Source organism: Hippocampus comes, unplaced genomic scaffold, assembly GCF_001891065.2.
Source record: "Hippocampus comes isolate QL1 unplaced genomic scaffold, H_comes_QL1_v1.1 scaffold699, whole genome shotgun sequence".
Lineage (NCBI taxonomy): Eukaryota > Metazoa > Chordata > Actinopteri > Syngnathiformes > Syngnathidae > Hippocampus > Hippocampus comes.
In genome coordinates, this window is record NW_017805822.1 from 134,576 (window position 1) to 151,039 (window position 16,464).

A 16,464-nucleotide genomic window follows, 5' to 3' on the forward strand; every position below is an offset into this window, starting at 1 on the left:
GAATGTATTCATATGTACGACCTATTTTTTGAAGACAAATTGAAAAGCCTTGCTTCCACGATGAAAGAAGGCAAAGTGAACCGATTGGCTCCATCGCATTTCCAGAGATTTCTTTTTTGGCGACTCACGAGTGAGCCGCCCCTCCGTTGAACGCAATTGTCGCCGTGTGCCAACCAGGCCGGTCAGACGGCGCTGATGCTCGCCGTGAGCCACGGCCGCGTGGAGATGGTACGGGCGCTGCTGGCCCGCGGCGCCGCAGTCAACGCGCAGGACGACGAGGGCTCCACGGCGCTGATGTGCGCCAGCGAGCACGGCCACGCCGCCATGGTCAAGCTGCTGCTGGACCAGCCCCGGTGCGACGCCGCGCTCAAGGACAGCGTGAGTGACGGCTCAAAACGCACCCGACGCCGACGCGACGGCGGGTATTCGCCACGAAAATGACACCTTGCGCCGCGGAAACGAGCCCCATGCCCAAAAGTCCGCCACGCGCTCAGTATGTACGGCGTGTCCTTGGGGAAATCCCGATCGCCGTCACCTGACGCTCTTCCAAGAAGCAGAACGACGAGAATCCAGACGAACGTGAGCGCGTATGTTTCTTAAATATAGTCGGTCCAATCGCTACTCTCTCCAGTTATTGGTGATCACCTTGCGCAACGTCGACAAATAATCCACAAGTTGCAGTGCTGTGGCACTCGATGGCGGCCGTTAAAAGGAAGGCACAGCAGATGGCAGCAGAGTGCAGCTTACTGACCGCACCCCCACCCCCCATCCCAAACACACACACACACACACACACACACAGACAGCTGCTTCTAGTATGCCAACAGAGTGATTTTGTGTTCAGGATGACAGCACGGCCTTGACTATTGCCTTGGAGGCGGGACACGATGACATCGCCGTGCTTCTCTACTCGCATGCCAACTTCTCCAAAGCGCATGCTGAGGTATGCACATGTGGGAATTGCTTTTTATGTCTTTATTTGGTGATAGAAGACTCAAACTAGTCTGTGTGTGTGTGTGTGTGTGTGTGTGTGTGTGTGTGTGTGTGTGTAACAGGCTCATCAGTGTGGACGGTCCTAATTCTTTTCTGGATGAAGGATAAACGCAAGCCGACCAGGGATTCGCCAATCTGTGTTCCTTTAGCGCCGAACACAACAAAATATTTGCCGTTTGTGTTGGCTCGAGCGCCTAGGTAACACAAATAAACGTTGCCCAATCTTTCCCGACACACTCGCGATTTTCTGTCATTTGTGATTCGCGTCAATGGAGTGGGAAAGGACATTGTACACCACATTGCAATGATTCACGATGGACGCCCCCTGGCACCAAAGAAAAACACAACTCGAGGTCATTTACGTCGTGCCAAACAAGAATGACTAAATAAGTCGCTGCTCGCTCAATGTCACCCAAGATCATCGAGTGCGATGAAAGGGAAAGTCGGTCAGAAACGTCCTTTCCAACGGTATGCGCGTTTCATCAAAACAACGGCGCCTGCGTGCGCGTTTGTGCGAGAGCAGGAGCGGGTTCCCGGCAAGCGCCATCAAATCAAATCGTACAAGCGCCGCTAAGCATCCATTTGCTGTTGCCACGGCAACTGCCAGCGGTTTTGGAGCGCTTCCCAGGAAAAGGCGCGACCGCCGCCGGTTTGCCCGCCTTCATCCGCTCGAGACGATGCTGCAATGCCGTCAGATGTTCGGCGTAGCTTTTTGCTCAATATTGGAACGGCTGCGTTCTTCGCTAACAAGAGCGCCTGCCTGCCTTCAACGCGCATCCGGAAGACGATGCCAGAAAATAACAGAAAAAATGCCTCGGCCGTGAGTTGGAGGGGTGCTCAAAAGTGACGACGAGGCTGCGAATGACCCTTTGGCATCGCCATCCCAAAATCAGAGCGAAAACTCGGGCAGAGCCTTGAGACGCGGTCATTCGTGGAAGGAGTCGCTGAGCGTCCGCTGGGCTTGACGTGGCCATGACCGTCGGGGGCGACTCGTCACATTGACACGGTCCTCCGTTAGCTAGGCAGCGGGCAAGCGGTCGCATCCACCACAGCCCTGAAAATCGGGCTTGAGCGTTCTCGCGTACGGGCGCCGCGCTGCAGCTGCTCGGGGCCGTTAGTCACGTCACCAACGCCTTTCGTCATCAACGATTTCACTTGGGAGGGAGAAATCAAGCGAGAGGGTGTCCCCATCATCTGTCTGGACGTGGCGCCCACCCGTCGCACATACCCATCACGTGCCGGGCCAATTTCTCCCTTCCAGCCAAAGTCAGCAAAGGACCGTTGATCAAGGGCCTCCGAGAGGTGAGCGGGAGTCGTCCCGAACCCGGTGGGCTCACGAGCGATTCAAGTTGGCTTCAAAATTGGGATGCGCTTCACGCTCGTGCGCTCATCGGGCTCCATTTCTCTCTTGCTGCATGAAGGGGGCTGCTCGTGGGCACTTCCATCATCGGCGCTGTGACCACATGAGTCGAATTGACTCCATTATGGGCGTGCGGGTGCGGGCGCGGGGTGGCGAGCGACGCCATACGGCCCTTCTCGCCTTGGCTTGTCCCGATGCACACTTTCATGGCTTTGCTAAGAAGACGCAAGTTCGCGTGCGGACGGCTTTCTTTCCAAACCCCACACGGCGGAACGGTGCGCAGCCCAGCCGAGGTGCTTTTGAGCCAGCTTTCTCAAACTTGTTTTTTTTGGGGGGGGGAGTAGCGTTTGGGGGGGTTTTTTGTACGCCCGGATGGAAAAATCCGAGTCATAGCTTAACGGCAACCAGATGTCGCCCGAGGTCGGCTCGGCCTCGGCCGGTTTCAACCTCGTTCCGGCGCTCGTAATCCGAGTCCTTGCGTTGACGGGCCGGGAAGCGCGTCGGGCCGCTTTCCCCCGCTCAGCTCCGATGGAATGCAAAGCCAAACGCGGACCTTTGTGGGGAGGGAGGGGGCAAAGGGAAGAAAGGGAGCGGGGATGTCCAAAGCATGCGGAGGGAGAGGGAGAGGCGCTCGCTCGGGGCCTGCCTGCCGCAGACGTCGGGAAGCCATGCAGACGGGAGCGTCCGCATTGCCCCCCCCCACCCCCACCCCCTCGTCGATTTGTATATGAAAACATAGTGCTTTTTCTTTCTCCCCCTACACAAGCCCCCACCCCTCGACGCTCCCCCTTTCCGCTTCTCGTTGAGTGATCAGCTGATGAAGAGACTAGCAGCTCGCTGCTATGCGGGCTTGCTAATTCTCTCCCCCGCCGCCGCCGCCGTTGCCGCCGCCGCCGCCACCGCGCTGGATCCCGCAGACCGCGCTCAGGTAAACCCCCCGACATTCCCGGTCGGACGTGCGTGAGAGAGGGAGCATTTGGATGTGAGAGTGGGAGTGGAATCTCGGTCGCCGGGGAAGAGGCAAGGCTCGGCGTGGCGGGAATGTGGACCGTGGCTGCCTGGGGGATGACGCCTTCATTCCTCCAGGGCGATGCTGCAGACGCCCCGCCGACCCACCCCCCGCCCCACGTCGACATGTGCATTTCGTTTGTTTACCAACATCTCGGCGCCGTCAGCCGTGTCCTTGAGCATCCGTGTTGTTCGGCGTGTGATGCGCAACCGCGGATCAGTCTTCCGCTTTGGTCCGGAGGCAGAGCGGCGTGCCCCAAGTTGCCTCGAAACGATATTGCGGGGTGAAACAAAACATCAAGCAAATGCCGCGCGTCCAGCACAAACCGGAAGGAACGCTAAAGTGCGCTCGGGAAATCCTTTGCGTGCGCAAAGGACGATTCGTGGGCAATTGTTACTCAATAACGTTGGAACATGCAAAACGTGGCGCAGTGAGGCTTCGCTTTGTCAAATTTCAGCAAGGAATCTGTCATTGAGCTTTTTGGGAGGTTTGGCTAAAATTCCGTCTTGGATTTTTGGATTGATGCTTTGGAAATTTGTCAAAGAAAATTTGTGGTTCAAAACTTCGACCTTGTCCACACCCGCGTGCAACAAATCCATCCGCTATCGACCAGTGACAGAAAATCGTACGGTATGAACCGAGTTTGTACGCAAATCCGACTCCAATTCCGGAGTGCAAAGTCGGACACGCCGCTGCATTTTTCTGTCACGTTGTTTTTGGAATGAAATCCCACGAAATTCTTGTTTGTGCCATCCAAAACCACTTCATTCATTCATTTCAAACGGGACTGAGACGACAAATGTTTTCCTCCCAGAAACGTTTTGCACAATGACGACAGCGCGCCCAGTGCTATTTGTACACAATTCTACTGAGCGAGTTTTGTGAATTTTATGGAAGGCTTTCATTTAAAAAGGGGAAACTAGACTTCAAAAGTACCCCAAAAGATGTCATCGATTGACATCTGCATTTCCCCCGAATCAGGAAGGAGAAAAAAGGCACTTTTCGACGACTCACTTGAAAAGCCAACCGAGCCCCGTTTTTTTTTTTGTGCGCAATCATACGCAACTCACGCTTACTTGTATGAGTTACAATGGCGGATTCTTGTCGCAAAGGTGAGCCGCCTGATTGTTGTCGCGCAGTTGACGAAAGAACTTTTCCCCGGGGAGGATTTATGTCACGCCGATATTTTGCCACCGCGGCACCGGCCGGCGACGAGCCGCATCATTTGAAGTTCTAAGCGGGACGCTTTCCCGAACCGCAGCCGGAAGCCGGCGGGAAGATGGAGGCTCTGGACCGCGGCGACCCGAGGAAGCGCAAACACGACGAAGGACGCGACAAGGAGCCGCCTCTGCCGGCGGCGGCGGCGGCGCACGACGGCAGAGGCGAAAAAGTCAAACGGAAACGAGGGCGACCGCCCGCCGAGAAGCTGCCCCCGAATCCGCCCGAGCTCACTCGGCAACTGAGCGCGCTGGTGGACATGGTGGTCAACTACAAGGACAGGTGAGGAAAGCGCGGTCGCAACGTTGGCCTCCATCGGCGCGGGTTGCCGACGCGTTGTCCACATTGCGGGCTCGTCAAACGCAGCAACGAGACGACGCGCCCTCGGAGGTTCTCGCCGCCAAATAGCAACGCTCGTCTTCGTTCCTGCAGACGGTCAGACTCAAGCGGTCAATTAGGGTTGAGATTTTTGGGGCGCTTTGTCGATTGAAAACAAAGTTGCGGCCGCCCGCCCCATTTCGCGTTGCTTCCTGCCACCTGCGGGCCGTTGCTCCTCTGTGGTACGTGACCACAGAGGAGCAACGGCGTTCTCGATTCTTGGGAGTTTGCCCACACTCGGTTCAGCAAAACCAAGCGACGGGGGTCAGCGCTATTGCCGGAGGCCGGCGGCGGCCGCCGCTCGATTCAAACAAAGTAACGGCGGTCAGCTCCCTTCTCAGACACCGTCGGTACTTATTTTGATGCGAAACAAAAGTACACCTATCAGCTCCGTTGCCGGAGGTGCCGCATTTGTGGAGGTTGTTGACTCTTCCAAGGCGCCCGCCCGGCTTCGTTCCGACACGCGTCGTTCGGTACGAGGGAGCGACGGTCGGCTCCGATCTCGGAGCTCGACCAACGACGCCGCGTGGATTCAAAGCGAGACGCGCCGTTTCCGTCCAACAAAGTAACGGCGTCGGTTCAATACCTGGCGGTTGTACCTACTCGCTTGGGTCGCCTCCAAGTCACGGCGGTCGGCTGCGTTGTCCGAGGCGGTCGACGCTTTGTTGCGAAAAACAAAGCCACGGCAGTCGGCTGCGCGAACGGAAGCCATCGGCATCGGCTTTGTTCCGGCAAAGTCACGACCGTCGGCTCCCTTCCCGGAGGTCGTCGACATTTTGTTCGGCAGAACGCCGTAACGGGGCAACCCCGCGCACCTGTCGGCAGCGCTTTTATCGAAAGGAGCAACGTAAGGGCGCGTGAGACCGAGCTTGCTCTCTCCCTCCAGTTTGGGGCGACAGATCAGCAAAGGTTTTGTCCAGCTGCCATCCAGGAAGGAAGCCCCCGAGTACTACGAGCTCATCCGAAAGCCCGTGGACTTCCGACGGATCAGAGTGAGCGCGCGCAAACGCGCCGGTCCCGATTCCCGCCGGAGTCCTGCTCTCGCCTTGACGTCGTCGTCGTTGTCGTTTGTTTTGACAGGAGAGAGTGCGAAATCACAAGTACAGAAATGTGGGGGACTTGGAGAAAGACATTTTCCTGCTCTGTCACAACGCTCAGACGTACAACCTGGAAGGATCTCAGGTGAACGCCGCAATTGGGATTGGACTTGGCAATCGGTTCGGGAGAACTCAGCTCTGACCATGACGTGATAGAAGATATTTGTTTTGGACTACGGTAGTACGCTCTTTATCCTCACTAGTATTTCAGCGCCCTAGCAGAACAACCGCGTCTGACTGGAAACGCGTCGGCATTCACGTGCACCGATCTGCACACGACACGGGACCCGTGAGGTGAAACCAGCAGTAAGGCTTTCGGTGACACTGGTTCAGTCCAGGAGGCTACTGACATCTAGTTGGGTCTCGTTGGGTTACCCTACGGGAAGGTTGGTGGGCGTGCAGACCGAAAAGTGCAAAAACGTGAGTCGTATGGGGAGGGGTGGGGGATACCCGGCCATTGCGGACTTGCCCAAGTGTCCTTGAGCAAGATACTGCACACACCCAACAAGCACGCACATCTTTTTTACCAAGTTAAAGCTGACTTAAAGTGTATGAACGGAAGTAGCTGCAGTTTAATGTTCAGAGATGTTCATAATCGGCACCGCTAAAATGACTCTTTGCTCAACTGTTAGCAATCGCGATCAGCGCCAGCGATCAGCATTTTGGGTCACAACATTTTTAAAAAGTAGCATTTAGCTCACCCATAAATCGTGCGGATGTGGACATTTCACACGGAATGGAGTAGAAAAAGACTTACATTCGATGCTTCCGCAAGAATAAACAAAGTTGCGCTCACTGTTCGCTACAAAGAGGAAATTGGGAGTCCCGTTGCCGTCGTCTTCTTTTTCTTCTTCGGTTCACACTCGACAATCGATCACATTGCTGCCTCCGCTGGTGAAGTGATGAACACCTAAAAGCAGCCAAACCAGAGGTGCTTGTGGTACGTTGTACAGTTCGAGGATTTTTGGACAAGCTTCGTGTTCTAATACTGACTTTGATTTAAAAAAAAATAAAATAATAAAAAAAAAACACGCACACACACAAGGCGCAAAATTAACATCTGCCATTCAGCCACTAGATGGTGCACCAACACCCCCCAAAAAAATCACATTTAGATGACAAACTCCAGTTGCAAAATCTGATTTGATAACCGTTTATTGACCGTATTGTTGTTTATTTGCTATTGTTTCGTAACAAACAACGCTGAGGCAACATCTCACCAGAGGGCGTGTAGTTTTGTTCTCATCCGTCATTCTTCGCTGGCCGCCGTTTAGTACGTTTTTGTCGGCGACTGATCCGGTGCGCCCAGCGTGTGCTGTGAGATGTCTCGACTGTAAAACATCGGCCTTGGCTCAACAGACCACAATTCAAAGTTTGACTTTCATTTCGAGGTGGTGCCCGCTCATCTCATTCGCGCGTTCTGTTTCCCGCCGCAGATCTACGAGGACTCGATCGTCATCAAGTCCGTCTTTGAGAGCGCCCGGCTGAGAATCGCGGCCAACCAGGAGCCCGAGCGGACGCTCGTCGCCGTCGCCCCCGCCGCCGCCCGCAGTGACGACGGCGGGGCCGCCGAACACCCGGAAGGAGGTAACGCGTCCAAGTAGTTGACCCGCGCAAAAAACAAACATCCCCAAATGGTCAACTCTACTTTACGGCACCTCTTTCTCTCGTTCGCTCCCTGCAAGCGCTCGAGAACGAGGAGAGGAGTCGCAATCTGAGGGCCCAAAGCCTGCCGCCTTCGCACCGAGTCCACGATGTGGAGGAAAACTCCGCCAAGGATGACGGTTGAACTGTTGTTGCGCCGAGGTCTTGAAGTCGAGGTGTATGTTCGTCATTGTTATTCCCAGGCCAAAAAAAAAAAGAGACTATTTGAAGGCTTTCCCATACTTGGAAACTCCCCATCTTTCATGTGCGGGCCGAGCAAAAACACGCGACTGAAACTATGGAAAGAATTCAGCCGCGAAGACCGCTTCACACGGCAACGTGTCAAGAAGCCGCGCCCAGAAGGACGGCGACTCTCCCAGTTTGCTGTGCAGTCGCCGTTTCAAGGGGTCTTTGGAAGATCGGAGCAGCCGAGAGATTTCGTTGGCTTGCTACTCCATTTGATCCTCGTGTACGCGCAGTGCTACAGCGATGCCTTGAGAGCCGGCTTGAATTGGTTCCGTGACCCCGATGCAGCTGTTGACGCCGCAAGTACAGAGGTCGATCGTCTGGCCAACAAACTACTTTTCGCGGTCTCCTTTTCGAGCCTCTGCGAGCGAACGATCGACACGCGCCTCAGTCGCTCCATCGGTCGCAACGGGCGCCGATTGGCCGCTTTTGTCACCCGCCGTGACACATGACGAAATAACAATGTTGAATGTTCATTCAGTGACATGCAAAAGATGGGGCCGGAGTGGGACGCTTTTTCAAAAAGTCCTTTTTGAATCCCATTGCGCACGTCAGCTCGTCCACTTTGAACACGAATGACCACCCCAAAAAGAAAAGCAAATGTCTTTTTGTTTTGGTTTGGAAGACCGCAAAGTCGACTTTAAATTCAAGTCAATCGAGTAGCAATGTGGAGATGAACTAAACTCAAGTCAAGGGACCGCTGTGCTGGACAGATTTCCTTCAGACTCCGCCTACTCGCGTCGAGGCCTTCATTTTCCGCTTTGACTCCTTGAAAAGAGATTCACTCGACGGGCGGCTCGCTCATTCTCGCCGCTCGAATTGTTGTTTACCAACCATCTGCTGCGGATATGATCCTCACCGCGTTTGCACGAAATGCCTTTTCCGAGCGCGCGGCACCACGGCGTACGAAAATAGCGGGACGCGTGCCAACTCGGCGGAAGCGGAAGATCTCCCTGGGATGACGCTCGGAGGAACCGGTTGCTTGAGAAAGAGATGCGCCGCCAAATATTTGTCCGTGCGGAGCGTCGGCGACGTCACGACGTGAGGAATGGAAGAACCCGGGCACGGGAGCGAGACTTTTTCATCGATTTTTAAAAATATATAAAGAGGTGGTCGACTGGCGAGTGCGTCGGCCTCACAGCGCAGAGGCGCGGGCTTCGATTCCGGCTCCGGCCTTCCTGCGTGGAGTTTGCATGTTGTCCCCGGGCCTGCGCGGCTTTTCTCCGGGTACTCCGCTTTCCTCCCACCTTTGAAAAACATGCACGGCAGGTTAACGGAACGCACTCAATTGTCCAAAGTTGTGAGTGCGAGCGCGGATGTGTGCCCTGCGATTGGCTGGCAACCGGTTCGGGGCGTCCTCCGCCTACTGCCCGAAGACGGCCGGGAGAGGCTCCGGCGCGCCCCGCGACCCTTGTGAGGATCAAGCCGATCAGAAAGTGGGAATTTCTCCCCTGTGAGACTATTAAAGGTTTTCTTATCTTCTAAAATGGATGGCTGGATATCAAGGGGTTTTTCTTTTTCCTCCGCCGACTTTGAACGAGCATTCTGAGCAGATGCATCTTGTACACGTCGCGTGTGAAGCGCGTTGTCGAAGTCCGGACAATCCCCGGAAACGTGCACTGTATCCGTTCAGCCGTACTGTGAATCCATTTGATCCAAAACAACTCTTGGTGATCACGCGTCGTGTTGCCCCAGCCGCCAATCCCACTTTTGGGTTGGAGGGCAAAAGATTTGCCGGTGACCAAAAGAGATTCCGCCTCACAGATCATCCAATCATCATGCAGAGAAGCTGCGCGTCCGATGGGCGGGACAAAAGCAGCATTTATCCAATGACTCGTTTCGTTTCAATGCCTTGGGACAACCTAACCCGAACTCTCTCGGCGCCCGGCGCCCGGTGTTGCTGTTTTAACACTGAAGAAAACGTTGGATCTCATCAAACTAAATCTTTTTGTTCGCGTATAAACGATCGGATCATTGAAGCGCATGGAATGAACCTACAGTATGATCTATAATACACAGATTTTCCTTTCCCTTTGTACTTGTTTTCATAAACCACAAATACGGTCGCGACTCGACAAATCATTTCAAATGTATCATTTTATTTGTCATTCAAAAACACAAAACCAGAATAAAAACAAGTTTCTTGTGTCTCATTCAGCCCATAATGTGCACGCATTTCATTGCCTAAACTTCTCCCCCTAAAAAAAACTTACACGGAAGACTTTGATTTGATTTTCGTCTCGTGTCGAAAGCAGCTTGAACAACAAACGGCCTCGTTTGCGTCGCGTGCACTTGAGGATTCGCGCGTCTCACTTCTTGCATAGACTGCAGACACGACTCGAACGGACAACAAAGAGTTTTCTGTCGTTGAACCCAAATGAAACCACATTCAATATTAAAACGGGGGGAGGAGGGCGGGGCGACAAGAAAATACAATCATGCGTTTGAAGCCAGTTTAGAGGGAAATGCAATGTCGCTGGGAAGGAAGATTTTGGAAAAGAATCGAAATCCAAACTCGGTGTTTCGATGACCGAGATAATTGCACACGATGAGAGACGGAGAAATCTGAGGTAGGACTACATTCGGAGGAAGAAATCAACCGCGGAGGACGAGATTTTTTGAGAGGTCGCAGACCGCCCGCCCAAAAGTCAAGTCGGAGCGATGAAATCAAGACGGGAGAGAAAGAAGACCAGTCAAGCAAATGCGATCCAAGTCTTGTCTGCAGAATATACTGTACACTAGCGCCACCCCAAAAGCAATCTTGTTTCGTCGGAAATAACTTTTGGTCAATTGGATGATTGCGTTTAAAAAAAAAAAAAGTCTGCTCAAGTACAATCGAAAACATATTTCATTGAAAAGGAAGAAAACATTCTTTGTGTGGTGGCATCAACAATCTAGGCTGGTGATTCTGACGTGAATAAATTATCTTTTATACATAAAATGAAGGAAAACTCCACAAATGATCATTAAAACAAAATCACATGCCGCCCCCCCCCCAAAAAAAAAAGATCATCCACTTACGATTCTAGAGAAATGTTTAAAAATAGCACTAAGGAGAGTAGAAAAATATTCAGTTGCTCTTCATGTGGTTTCACAGATCGGTTTCGGAGGATTTTTTCCAGAAGAAAGCGTCGTCGGCGTCGCCGTGGATTGGGACGTGAGGCGATGCCTTGGGGGGGGGGGGGGGGCCCCTCCCCGAGGGGGGGCCTCTCTCCGGGCTGAAGAAAAGACAACAAGGCGTTTGGTGCACTTTTGGAGGCGGCGGCCGCCAAGCCCGGCCCGAGGCGCTCGCGCCCACTCACGTACTCGGCCGCTGCGGACGACTCCGGGCGGCGCTCAGCACGGCGACTGCGCGCCGCGGCAAGGCCGCGATGCGCCTCCTGTGACGGAGGCAGGAAAACCACGTCAACGTCCGAGTCGGGGCACGAGGCTCAAAGATCAACTTGTGCTCATCGCCGAGACAATTTCCGCTCGGTCCTCGGGGGCCCCTTCCCGCGTCGCCGCCGTCGGCGAGCGGCAGGGGACCGCCGCGCCCCGCCTCGGCTTTACACGCACGCTTTGCAAAACTAGGCAATTTCGACTCCGGCGAACCTAAGGTAGGTCTCCGCGTGAAACCGGATTTGGTTTTCATTCCGGCGACCGTCAAAGTTCCCGCGTGTTTTCCGAACGCCAACGCCAAGATGGCTTCCCCGATGAACAGAGCAAAAGTTTTTCAGCAATCAACATCCAAACATTTCTTTGAGAAAGCACACAAGTTAGTGGGGTTTTTTTTTTGGGGGGGGGGGGGGTTGAGAAGCCAAAAATGATTTTATAATTCGTCAATCTAGCTCGTCTTTTGACAAAGAGAGCATTGCACAAACGCATTCTTAAAATGTTCCATATTTTTCAGGAAATATGCAAACATGACGATTGGCAAATCTAACTCGCAACGTTTGAGGAAAAGACGAGTTTTGTATACCGCTGCTTTTTGACAACACATCTGAAAGCATTTCGTAGAGGATATGTTGAGGAAACGCCAAAGATCTGTCGGATTCTTGAACCAATCATGCTTTTTATGGATGGGTGCGTGTGCGTATTTCTTTCTTTCTTTGGGGAGGGGGTTGCAACCTTGAAGTAAACAAAGACAATTTGGACGCTAGGCAGTTTGGACTGTTGTGATCGGCGATAGAATTGATCTTTCGCGGTCATCGGGCAAACGTGCAGCGGCGTCGGCTCCGAAGGCAAACGACTAAACGCGAGCGAGTCGGCAAGCGATTTTCGGGAAAGGGCGGCCGAGCATGAAGCGGCAAGAAGCCCGAAGAAGAGCCAAGCCCGGCCGGTACTCACTAGCCAAAGACTCGTGTCCCAACATGGGCTCCCGCTCCATCGTATCCATGGAGATTTTTATACTGGGAATATTGTCATGGTCGGGATAGTCGGACTGTCGGAGGAGGGACAACATGAAACGCGTCGCATCTCGAAATGCGCGCCGGACGCCGCGCAAACGGAAAGGACCTACAAAGTCATTTTCCGAGTCGACGCTGCCCTTCTTGTGCTGCTGCTGCTTCTTCTTCTTCTCGTCCTCCTTCTTCTTCTTGTCCTTCTCGGGGATGACGTCGTCCAGGTAGCTGAGGTCGTGCTGCGAGAACACGTAGTCCATGGCCTTGCGCACGGCCACCAACGCCAAGATCTAAGACAAAAACGCGCCGTCAGACATCAAATGGAGCTTCTTTCCTCAACCGTCCATGCGACGCCAGGCAAAACGACAAAGCCAGTCAGCGCGGCGGAGCTTTCTAATCGTCCGACGGAAGCCAACCCTTCCGCCACCTGTGAAGATGTTCGCCCAGTATGCTTTTCAACCTCATCGAATGAACTTGTCGGCGTCAAAAACAGGATTGAAGAGGATTGTGGCATTCGATCCTCTTCGGGGAAAAACTCCACTGGGCCGACATACTCCCCGTTTTCACGGGGAGTATTTCTTATTCTTCTGTCCAATCTACACTGTGTCAAACAAAAGTGTAGCACCGCCACTTGGACAAAAGTGGGATTGCACCCCAAATAAACAAAATACTGTAACAAACCTGGAACTCGTGATGGACGGTGGGGGGAATTACTGTATCCCAGATGTTGTGTACAAACAAATAACACGTTGCGGTAGCAAGACCCAAGTGCGTGATGCCGTTCGTGGAATGAATGGCAAACGAAATGTAAAACAAAAAAACACTGACATTCAAGACGAGCCATGCGGCGAGTTTTTTAGCGGTTCTTATGGAAGACATGTCCTTCGCCATACTCGCCCCTTCCCAGCGCAAGCCTCTCATGAGAGAGAGAGAGGGCCTTTCGATAAAAGGTTGCGACGGACCGCCGGCGGCTCACCATGACGGGGAAGATGATGGCGGCCACGGTGGACTTGAGCACCCAGAGGAGGGCCAGGCACAAGGCCTGGATGAAGGTGAACAGGTGGATGCGGCGCTGGGGCACGTGGCGCAGGTAGATCAGGTCCGGCTGGTGCTTGGCGGGCATCAGCAGCAGCTGCAGGCGGTCCATGAACTAGCGCGGCGGCGGCGGCGGCAGAACAGAAATCCAGAGAAAGGCGACACCGATGACATTTCGGGACTCGAGCGATCGCGGACTCTCTGCCCTTTCAACATGGCTGCAAAATAGAAAAATTGCAATCAATCTATTGATGTCAGCGACTCACCTGGACACCGTTGAGCGAGGCCACGCCCATGTAGAGGAAGACGCCGTACAGCACCGGCATGGGAATGAACTAAGTGCGTGAACACACACACACACACACAAAGTGAATTTAATGCAACCGCAGCAGCACACGATTACCAAAACAGATGTCGCCATGACTTATAAAAAAAAAAAAAAAAAACCTTTTGGCGACGGGGCTTCACTTAAAAATAGCCTGCATCGACTTTTCTCGGAACATTCTGGAATTACACACTTGAATTTAGCGGCGAGTCGGCCTCCATGAGCACATGTATTTTTAGGCACCTTTTATTTGTTGACATTTCTTCAAAGTATCCCTCGAAATATCCGCCGTCCGAGCGCTGCGTTTCCGATTCGTCCTTTCCCAGCAAGCGGCTCGTTTGATTGGCGTCACGGGCGAAATGAAGGTACGGCGGCCGGCGAGGGACAAACACCTCCAACTTATAGCTCCAAATATGAGCGTTTCGATGCAAATATGTTTGCTTTTCTTCTGATATAATAATAACTATTCGTCTCATTTTTACCTTGTGGAATACAATATTTCATCGCTATAAAGCAACTGCGACTGAATAATAATCATCATCACTCACAAGCCAAGAGAAAAAGGTCCTGAATGAATGCAATCAAACTTCAAGCAATGCATCCGTTTGTCCGGCAGGGGGGGTAGTGACTGCAGCTAGAACAGCCTCGACGTCTACCGAATACCGACGGATTGGAAAACGGTTCCGATTCCTCAGGGGATGAAGCCTTCGGAGGCAGCGGGTTCGAGGGAGGACAGCGGGTCTGCCCTAAAAAGAGGCTGACAGAAGGCCTCCTAATCCATATTTGTGCGGGAGAATTAAAGAGAAATCTGGCGCGGGCAGGGGCCATTAACACGGAGGGATGAACCCTCCTGGCTGGGCTCGTCAACGCCTCCGTGCTTAAAATCCCTCTGAAGTGAAAAGAAATGGCTTGTGAATCCAAGTGTTGTTAACAAGCCCGACAAACGTGAAGGGTTTTTTTTTTTTATGGCCAAGCATATCAAACGAGTTCAACAGTTAAAGAAGCTAAAAAGACCGGACACATCTGAGAAGGTGAATGTCCACTTTAGAACTTGCACATCAGGCTTTCTTTGAACGCTTTTTTTTTTTTTTTAAGAGGGATTTTTTTTACATTAATCCCCATCCGCACGGAAAGAATTCAGGAGAAGAGAAGTCTGGCGCTTACCTTGAGGACAGGGGCCATTAAGACGGACAGGCCGGTCAGGATGAAAACGATGATCCCGGTGACTCTTTGCTCCCTGGAACGGAGGGAAGAAAAAGTGAAGGATCCGGGGAAAGCCAGCGGTTGGGATCATCGGACGGGGGCCGCCACCTGACACCCAGGAACTTGGGCTGCTCTCCGGGCGCCGACGTCTCGGTCTCCATCTTGAGCGAGTCGATGTGCGCGATGGAGATGACGGTGGCGGCCACGTACCACGGCAGGCCCATGAAGGAGCACACCATCATCAGCACCGCCACCCAGAACAGGTCCAGGTGGTACCCCGCGCCTTTCTGCGGGAGCCCGGCGCAGCGGTTGGACCGAGAGCCGAGAAGGACGACGCGGTCCCCGGATGTGACGGCACCTTGAGTTTGTGCTCCTTCCTGTTGACGATGACCGCCGTGATCTGCTGGTCCATGAAGATCAGGATGGTGACCAACAAGGCGGGGAGGGCGGCGGCCAGGTACACCCACCAAGGGTTTGCCCCGAAGGGAGCGATGAACCAGCCGCGCGATGGACTGGTGGGCTGCAGAAAAAAACGGGTGAAAGAAAAAAATGAGGACTTTGGCCTGGTTTACCGCCACTTCTCCCGCTCAGACAGGAGAGGCGCTCAGAAGGCCCGATGTTTTCGACAGCGGCGATGGCTTTCCACACGGTCGGGCGGGAAAAGTGACTCGAAGGTATTGGACTTGCCGTTTCCCGCCACAGAAGGGGCAACATTTCAGACGGCGTGGACAAGGCGGGAAACGCGAGCGTTAGGCCTCGGACTTGACAGCCCGCTCCCAGCTTGGCGCGACTCTTCCCACCCACCTGGCAAGCCCCCATTCCACGTCAGTACGCAAACCAAACAAAAGGCCCAAAGTCATGGAAAAGCGCGGCTTGGACCGGCTGCGTCAAAGGGGTCATTATGAAGAAACCCGGCCGGGAGGATCATTTCTGCTTGGACCGGTTACTCCGCTGCCGCCCGAGTGACTTCAAACAACCACTTGAAGCTTTCACCGCCGGCCCCGCTGTGAACGAGCGCCAACAAGGACGGCCCTGCGGCGGCGCTCGCAATGCCGCGGGCGCTCGGCCGGGACCAAGGCGGCGATGACTAAAATAGCTCCTGACGCTGACAAGAATAGCCATATGAATGAGCCTTTTGCAATACGTCGTCCTGTCGTATTTAAAACGCGACAATGGTGAAGAAAAAAAAGTGGGGCGCGACGGCACTTCCCGAGTATCGTGTGGCGCCACTCCGGCTACCTTGAATTGACTTGGCACGATGAGCTTGGGGGTGTCCACGCCCACCAGAGCGTCCACGCCGCAGAAGAGAAGGATGGCCATGATGATGGCAAAGTCGCTGATCAGCTTCCTGACCTGCAAAGGAGACAGAGTGCGACTCGGCTCGGGTTTGGGCACCCTTAGCCACGTTGGAGGCCGGCCGGCCGGCGAGCGCGAACGAGACCGACTTTGGTGGGAAAGAAGCGGCTGGTCTTGAACTTCTTGAGCGCCATGGAGCAGGCGTAGGTGCCGAAGAACAAGATGAAGGACATGAGGGTGATGTCCGGCACATAGTTGCAGGCCTCGCCCACCAGCCTCCC

The 16,464-nt window shown here is 53.8% G+C and overlaps 3 protein-coding genes across 3 annotated transcripts in view; 2 read left to right on the plus strand and 1 right to left on the minus strand.

The window, feature by feature from the left end:
* Nucleotides 1-1,178, plus strand: part of LOC109525543 (KN motif and ankyrin repeat domain-containing protein 1-like) — an 11,991-nt gene extending 10,813 nt beyond the window's left edge. Inside the window, exons 9-11 of the mRNA XM_019886107.1 lie at nt 178-378; nt 845-943; nt 1,056-1,178. Of these exons, the coding sequence (XP_019741666.1) occupies nt 178-378; nt 845-943; nt 1,056-1,079 (324 nt within the window). The 3' untranslated portion in view covers nt 1,080-1,178. The remainder of the gene's footprint in view (nt 1-177; nt 379-844; nt 944-1,055) is intronic.
* A 1,609-nt stretch (nt 1,179-2,787) lies between these two features.
* Nucleotides 2,788-8,124, plus strand: LOC109525567 (probable global transcription activator SNF2L2). Its single transcript, XM_019886146.1, has 6 exons — nt 2,788-3,281; nt 4,624-4,862; nt 5,845-5,950; nt 6,039-6,140; nt 7,492-7,642; nt 7,741-8,124. The coding sequence occupies exons 1-6, from the start codon at nt 3,171-3,173 to the stop codon at nt 7,842-7,844; spliced, it is 813 nt and encodes a 270-aa protein (XP_019741705.1). The 5' UTR covers nt 2,788-3,170; the 3' UTR covers nt 7,845-8,124.
* A 2,005-nt stretch (nt 8,125-10,129) lies between these two features.
* Nucleotides 10,130-16,464, minus strand: part of LOC109525544 (electrogenic sodium bicarbonate cotransporter 1-like) — a 33,919-nt gene continuing 27,584 nt past the window's right edge. Inside the window, exons 18-28 of the mRNA XM_019886108.1 lie at nt 16,333-16,459; nt 16,127-16,240; nt 15,246-15,407; nt 14,996-15,174; nt 14,849-14,921; nt 13,626-13,694; nt 13,301-13,474; nt 12,444-12,614; nt 11,252-11,325; nt 11,151-11,163; nt 10,130-11,114 (exon numbers count right to left, since the gene is read on the minus strand). Coding sequence (XP_019741667.1) covers nt 11,037-11,114; nt 11,151-11,163; nt 11,252-11,325; nt 12,444-12,614; nt 13,301-13,474; nt 13,626-13,694; nt 14,849-14,921; nt 14,996-15,174; nt 15,246-15,407; nt 16,127-16,240; nt 16,333-16,459 — 1,234 coding nt within the window. The 3' untranslated portion in view covers nt 10,130-11,036. The remainder of the gene's footprint in view (nt 11,115-11,150; nt 11,164-11,251; nt 11,326-12,443; nt 12,615-13,300; nt 13,475-13,625; nt 13,695-14,848; nt 14,922-14,995; nt 15,175-15,245; nt 15,408-16,126; nt 16,241-16,332; nt 16,460-16,464) is intronic.

What these genes read in the sequence shown, in the direction of transcription:
- LOC109525567 (XM_019886146.1), top strand. Translation starts at nt 3,171, where the DNA reads ATGAAGAGACTAGCAGCTCGCTGCTATGCGGGCTTGCTAATTCTCTCC. An exon ending in ATCCCGCAGACCGCGCTCAG is followed by an intron (nt 3,282 to 4,623) that starts GTAAACCCCCCG and finishes CCCGAACCGCAG; the next exon opens with CCGGAAGCCGGCGGGAAGAT. An exon ending in ACAACCTGGAAGGATCTCAG is followed by an intron (nt 6,141 to 7,491) that starts GTGAACGCCGCA and finishes TTCCCGCCGCAG; the next exon opens with ATCTACGAGGACTCGATCGT.